Genomic DNA, 7,710 nt, shown 5'->3' with positions numbered 1-7,710 from the left:
TGCCGAAAAATATAAGGTTGAGCATTGTTCATTTCAATAATTTTGGAATTTCTTGGATAAAAAAAGAGATTTAGAACTTTGAAATATTTTACATCCGCATCCAGGGGGCAAAATATCAACAAAAACTGCAAAAAAATTACTCTCAACCCCCAAATCTTAACTATTGAAAAAAGAGAGATTAAATTTCATAAAAATAAGTGAACAAATAAGACAAAAATTCAGATGGTTTTAGGAAATAACCTCAATCCGGATCCGGATCCGCATCAAAATTAAATGGATCCTATGCACTGCTTGTGAGTAAATACAGTCTAAGACCATGGGTCCTCGTAAGTATATACCTTGAATCTGAGTGGTCTAAGACCAGGTCCTTGTAAGTATAAACCTTGAGTCTGAGTAGTCTAGAAGACCAAAGACTAGTTAATATATACCTTGAATCTGAGTAGTCTAAGACCAGGTCCTTGTAAGTATAAACCTTGAGTCTGAGTAGTCTAGAAGACCAAAGACTAGTTAATATATACCTTGAATCTGAGTAATCTAAGACCAGGGCCTTGTTGTAGTTGTTGGTAAGCTTCTTTTCACTTGAAGGAGGACAGTCTGGTAGAACGGAACACAGAGGAGAATCATATCTTGGACCAGTCTCAGCAGATACCTAGAGTAGGACGAATTAGTTTAGAAAGGCGTCTGGAGTAGAATCAATAGTTAAGTAGGTTTCAAGAGTAAGACGAATTAGTTTAGAAAGGTATCTGGAGTAGAATAAATAGTTAGGTAGGTTTCAAGAGTAGGGTGAATTACTTTAGAAAGGTGTCTACTGTCTGGAGTAGAATCAATAGTTAAGTAGGTTTCAAGAGTAGGACGAGTTAGTTTAGAAAGGTATCTGGAGTAGGATCAATAGTTAAGTAGGTTCAAAGAGTAGGACGAATTTGTTGAGAAAGGTATCTGGAGTAGAATCAATAGTTAGGTAGGTTTCAAGATTAGGACGAATTAGTTTAGAAAGGTGTCTACTGTCTGGAGTAGAATCAATAGTTAAATTAAATAGGTTTCAATATTAGGACGAATTAGTTTAGAAAGGTATCTGAAGTGGGATCAATAGTTAAGTAGGTTTCAAGAGTAGGACGAATTAGTTTAGAAAGGTATCTGGAGTAGGATCAATTGTTAAGTAGGTTTCAAGAGTAGGACAAATTAGTTTAGAAAGGTATCTGGAGTAGGATCAATAGTTAAGTAGGTTTTAAGAGTAGGACGAATTAGTTGAGAAAGGTATCTGGAGTAGAATCAATAGTTAAGTAGGTTTGAAGAGTAGGACGAATTAGTTTAGAAATAGAGGAGAATCATATCTTGGACCAGTCTCAGCAGATACCTAGAGTAGGACGAATTAGTTTAGAAAGGTATCAGGAGTAGGATCAATAGTTAAGTAGGTTTCAAGAGTAGGACGAATTAGTTGAGAAAGGTATCTGGAGTAGGATCAATAGTTAAGTAGGTTTCAAGACTAGAACGAATTAGTTTAGAAAGGTATCTGGAGCAGGATCAACAGTAGTAGGTTCAGTTTAGAAAGGTATCTTGAGTAGGATCAATAGTTAAGTAGGTTTCAAGAGTGGAACGAATTAGTTTAGAAAGGTATCTGGAGTAGGATCAACAGTTAAGTAGGTTTCAAGAGTAGAACGAATTAGTTTAGAAAGGTATCTGGAGTAGGATCAATAGTTAAGTAGGTTTCAAGAGTGGAACGAATTAGTTTAGAAAGGTATCTGGAGTAGGATCAACACAAGAGTAGAACGAATTAGTTTAGAAAGGTATCTGGAGTAGGATCAATAGTTAAGTAGGTTTCAAGAGTAGGACGAATTTGTTGAGAAAGGTATCTGGAGTAGGATCAACAGTTAAGTAGGTTTCAAGACTAGAACGAATTAGTTTAGAAAGGTATCTGGAGTAGGACGAATTGGTTTAGAATGGTATCTAGGATAAAATGAATACTCTAGGGTAGGACGAATTAGTTTAGAATGGTATCTAGGATAAAATGAATACTCTAGGGTAGGACGAATTAGTTTAGAATGGTATCTAGGATAAAACGAATACTCTAGGGTAGGACGAATTAGTTTAGAATGGTATCTAGGATAAGACGAATACTCTAGGGTAGGACGAATTAGTTTAGAATGGTATCTAGGATAAAACGAATACTCTAGGGTAGGACGAATTAGTTTAGAATGGTATCTAAGATAAGACGAATGAGTTGAATAAGACATATTTAAAAATATACCAAATAAAGATCCTTAAATGTACAGAATATGAATTATAGATTCATTAGAAAATGTATTTGTTTTCCAAATAAATTAAATCCGAAAACTAATATTTAAACGAGAAAAAAAATGGCAAGAAAACAAAGGGTTAAAATAGAAAAGAACAATAGTAAAGCGGGGGGAAATGTGAATCTCGAGATATAAAAACCAGAGGAACGTGGGCGAAAATCATAATTAATTAGACCAACATTCAAATCAAGAAACACTATCTAAAATCTTCTTAGTTATTAAAGTTTCAACCTTAAAAGTGACAGTTTACAAAACTTTTTAGGAAATTGTTTGAAACTATTCTTCTAAAGTTTATATCTGAGGATTCAAATAATAATTAATAATTAGGTCTAAGAAATTATTTAAATTATAAGATTGTATTATTTGTATCTGTTTGCGGGGAAGTATGTTGGCTGATATTTAAATTAGAACGGCGAGGAATAGTATGTTGACGGATATTTTTACTATGGTGGCGAAGAATAGTATGTTGGCTGATATTTAAACTAGAAAGGGTGAAGGATAGTATGTTGGCGGATATTTTAACTATTGCAGCGAGGAATTATACACTGGCGGATATTTTTACTATGGCGGCGAGGAATAGTATGTTGGCGGATATTTAAACTGAAGTGGCGAGAAATAGTATGTTGGCGGATATTTAAACTAAGGCGGCGAGGGAAAGAATAATGGCGGATATTTAAACTAGAAAGGACGAGGGATAGTATGTTGGCGGATATTTAAACTAGAACGGGCGAGGGATAGTGTGTTGGCGGGTATTTAAACTAGAACGGACGAGGGATGTATGTTGGCGGATATTTAAACTAGAACGGACGAGGGATAGTATGTTGGCGGATATTTAAACTAGAACGGACGAGGGATAGTATGTTGGCGGATATTTAAACTAGAACGGGCGAGGGATAGTATATGCGAGGGATATTAAAACCAAAGATAAATCGCCCTCCTCTCCTCCCCTGAGACTAAATATCTAAACCAGAGTACAGCATAAATATAGCCATCATAACCAGTAGAAATTTAGACATATGGTCGCCTCAGGGTTGCCATTCTCTTTATATTTATTATTTAATCCTATTAATCTAAGCGATAATGTTTAGTATTAATTAAAAAAATGTCTTGACAGCCAATATTTAAAAATACTTATATTTTAACCCTTTGTGAAGCTCCCCCCCCCGTCTTAAAAATAATCGGAAGGGAGGGGGGGAATAATATTTTGTTAAACAGATATCGATCCTACTTTAGAAATGTTAAGTGTTGAAAGTGCTAGTAAGAATGCAATTTATCAAAAGAAATCCGAACAATACATCATTTAGAATTTACTACACCGAACCTCTAGCACCACCTATTGTTAATTATTTAATCGACAGTTAAATTTGCCAGCGCCCTCTTTTGTTCAATACGTAATACAATATTATGTATTAAACGCTACGTACCACTGCACAGTTTCTTGGAAATTACGGAGAAAAATGACTAATTCGGAAATTTTGAATTAATAAGATTTAAAAGATGTAAAAAGAGTTTGGCGTGGCGTGGCGAGGAAGCCCCTCCCCTCNGAGAACATGTTTACAATTAATTTAGAAGATGGGCGCGAAGCGCCCTCTAAGGCTAGAAAGAAGGGCGCGAAGCGCCTTGAATTTCTAGTATCTTAAATATGATAACAAACAAAAAGAGATTTATTAAAGATATATCTCTATACCTATATACTTCATGAGATCTACTTGAGATATATCTCTAATTCTATATACTACAAGAGATCTACTGGAGATATACCTCTGAACCTATATAATACAAGAGATCTACTAGAGATATACCTCTAAACCAATATAATATAAGAGATCTACTGGAGATATATCTCTAAACCTATATAATACAAGAGATCTACTGGAGATATACCCCTAAACCTATATAATATAAGAGATCTACTGGAGATATATCTCTAAACCTATAAACTACAAGAGATCTACTGGAGATATACCTCTAACCCTATAAACTACAAGAGATCTACTGTAAATATATCTCTAAACCTATTAACTACAAGAAATCTACTGTAAATATATCTCTAACCCTATATACTACAAGAAATCTACTGGAGATATATCCCTAAACCTCTAAACTACAAGAAATATACTGGAGATATATCCCTAAATCTATAAACTACAAGAGAGCTACTGGAGATATATTCTAAACATTAAAACTAAAAGGATCTACTAAAAATTTATCTCTAGACTTAAACCTACAGATGATCCATAAAGGAGATATATCTCTAAACCTGAACCTACAGATGATCTTTACTAAAGATATATCTCTGAACCTGAACCTACAGATGATCTATACTAAAGATATATCTCTGAACCTGTCATAATACCTAAAAAGAAGACATGAGAACGGTTTTTATCTGTATCCTGGAGAAAAGTTAACATGCAACTCAGATATAGAAAATGCCAAGGTCTATATAATAATAGTATATCCCCGTGCACCCCCCAACCCCTCCCTTTTTCTGTTTTTCATCAAAATTCGAGGGGGGGGAGGGTGGTTGTTCTAAAAATATCTTCTTTTGCCTCGCATGAAAGTAAGAAATAAAAAAATTAAATGCATTGAAATATAAACTACTGCATCTAGTTTTTAGTGTTAAAATTCTGGTAAATATTTCAAGGGTATATGTCCGATATTTCAAGGATATATGTCCGATATTTCAAGTATATATGTAAGATATTTTAAACATCCGTAGTTGTTTGCAAATGTCTAGTGTCTACGAAAGTGTCTATTTTCTAAACATTAACTAATTTGATGTCTATCATTTGAACATTTTCTGCACACTTGTCTATTAATGTATGTACGCTATTCATTGTCTCTTATTGCTGATGTCTACTTTCCTTATAATGTCTGTTGAAGAAATTGCGTCATTTTTTTAAATGTTTAGTTTTTTTAATATAATGTCTTCCTAGTTGAAATTTTCGGTTTAATGTAAATTTTCATTTTTATGTCTTTTTCATTCTGATATTCAGTTTCATTAAACTGTCTAAATTTGATAATGTCTATTATCTGAATTATGTCTAGTGTCCGTATCTTGAATCTACATAATGTCTAGTGTCTATTAATAGTGTCTGTATGGCTCTAAGACATGTATGAGCTCATGAAAAAGATGATATCTCAAACTATTTGTAATAGGGTATAATAAAGATAATAAAACAAACTGTCTGAATCATGCATACAAGCCATTATGCTAGAACAGACCTTAGCAAATGCCTTCCCCAAGGTCGGTGGTAGGACGAAATTACAACTAGTTTTTGTACTAAGAAAATAATTAGGAGGAGAGCAGCGAGGAAGGATGGTTTAAATAATGTTTAAAAAACACGCTAACAAGTTGCCGAGACCTGCTTAAAACAAAGAAAATGTGGGGAAAGGAAATAAAAGTAGTTATATGAAAAGGATAAAACCGGAAATAGATGTTTAGATGTTTGAAATTATAGACAACATTTTTTCATAACTTAGGGAAAGAATCTTAGATTAAAGGGGTTGACCGGAAATGGTGTTGTTGAGAAATTTTTTAGGATTCATTTGAGACATAAAAACTTTTTAATAAAGTAAAATTACTGAGTTTGATCGCAAAGTCGACGTTCAACATCATCCATTTGGGTGGTTACGTTTTAAGAGTAGATTTTTAAATTATTTAAGAACAGACGAAAAATGTAAAAGTAAACCAACTAAATGTTTAGGAACAATAGAAATTTGTCATTAAATCAATGTTAAAATCAAATAGTTCATTTTTATCATTATATTGAATTTCTTATGCTTTACAAATTTGTTCGCAGATTTCTTCAAATGGATAATCTTTACCATCGGCTTAGCGCTCAAACTCAGTAATTGTACATTATTAAAACGTTTTATAAGTCTCAAATGAACCTTAAAAAATTTATCCACAGTACTACATTCTCAGTTTAACTACCATACATTGCCGGTCACTTCCTTTTAACGTACAATTTATTTTCTTTGACATTGAAACTAAGACGCTATGTGAGTATAGGATGAATGGACTGTGCTAGGCTAGGCTCCATTAAACGCTTAATTGCGTAAAAATTATACGCATTTACCGTGGTTTCCTTGCTATTGTTTATCTCCAACAGAATCTTAAATACAAAACAGATTTTCGGGGAAAAAAACATTGTTAAAGAGAGGCAATTGGGGTGGAGCGCGGAGGATTAAAATGACATAATGTCAACTTTCAAAAAAACTTCTTCATCCCAAAACATAAATTTCAATTGTTAACTAGGATTATGGATTGGTGACAGATCTGCTCGATATGGTCAATTAAAATATCTCACTACCCCCACCCCCTCCCTATTTATCATGCAACCTTCTTACACTAACTCAAGGGGGGCAGCAAAAGAAGGGGGGGGAGATGTTTTCTCTATAAGGACTAATAGAATGATAAACGTGAACACGGTCTACCATCAACATAGCTGATTTTCAGAATAGGAGAGTTTGTTGCAAAAAAAATAAAATTGATCTAAAATACCCCTTTTTTCATTCTGAACCAAATTTGAGTTTGATCCCATCGTTAATTTTTCAAAATGGATTATCTTGTCAACCAATTTCTTGGAAGAGTAATTTTCAATTTTAAATAATCAAATTTTTCAATTCAAAAATGTTTTTCTGTTGACCACAGACCGAATTTATTTTGAGGAAGGTTACGAGACTAAACATTTAGAATCCATTTTTGCAAAACAGAATTTTTTGTTTGAGGGGGGCCGGGGGGAATTTTCATTAAATAAAAAATTTTCCGAAACATTTCTAAAAAGATTATATTTTTAAGTATTTCGTCGAAGTTTGTACATTTATGCTTGCATGTTAAACGTTGGTGTACTAAACATATTTTGCATTGCGAATTTTCAGAATTTTCTCATTTTGACCTTTTCAAGGATTTAACAGCAAAATTTCCAGGATGTGATGGTGAAGTGTTTTCAATCTCAATAAGGGGAATAGATTCTACAGGGTGTCTTAGGTTTAGGAATATATTCTACAGGGTGTCTTAGGTTCTGGAATATATTCTACAGGGTGTCTTAGGAATATATTTTACAGAGTGTCTTAGGATTAGGAATAGATTCTACAGGGTGTACTAGGTTTAGGAATAGATTCTACAGGGTGTATTAGGATTAGGAACAGATTCTACAGGGTGTATTAGGTATAGGAATAGATTCTACAGGGTGTATTAGGTTTAGGAATAGATTCTACATGGTGTCGTAGGTTTAGGAATATATTCTACAGGGTATCCTAGGTTTAGGAATAGATTCTACAGGGTGTCGTAGGTTTAGGAATAGATTCTACAGGGTGTCTTAGGTTTAGGAATAGATTCTACAGGGTGTCTTAGGTTTAGGAATAGATTCTACAGGGTGTCTTAGGTTTAGGAATAGATTCTACAGGGTGT

The 7,710-nt window shown here is 33.7% G+C and overlaps 1 protein-coding gene across 1 annotated transcript in view; it reads right to left on the bottom strand.

Annotated features, from left to right (window-relative positions):
* The window catches only part of LOC111710482 (plexin-A4), an 82,781-nt gene that overhangs the window by 56,162 nt on the left and 18,909 nt on the right, over nucleotides 1-7,710 (bottom strand). The window contains exon 4 of the mRNA XM_023484585.1: nucleotides 519-649. Coding sequence (XP_023340353.1) covers nucleotides 519-649 — 131 coding nt within the window. The remainder of the gene's footprint in view (nucleotides 1-518; nucleotides 650-7,710) is intronic.

This window comes from Eurytemora carolleeae, unplaced genomic scaffold (genome assembly GCF_000591075.1).
Source record: "Eurytemora carolleeae unplaced genomic scaffold, Eaff_2.0 scaffold1015, whole genome shotgun sequence".
Lineage (NCBI taxonomy): Eukaryota > Metazoa > Arthropoda > Copepoda > Calanoida > Temoridae > Eurytemora > Eurytemora carolleeae.
Note: the sequence above shows the minus strand (reverse complement) of the source record. Positions and strands in the feature narration are given on the sequence as shown.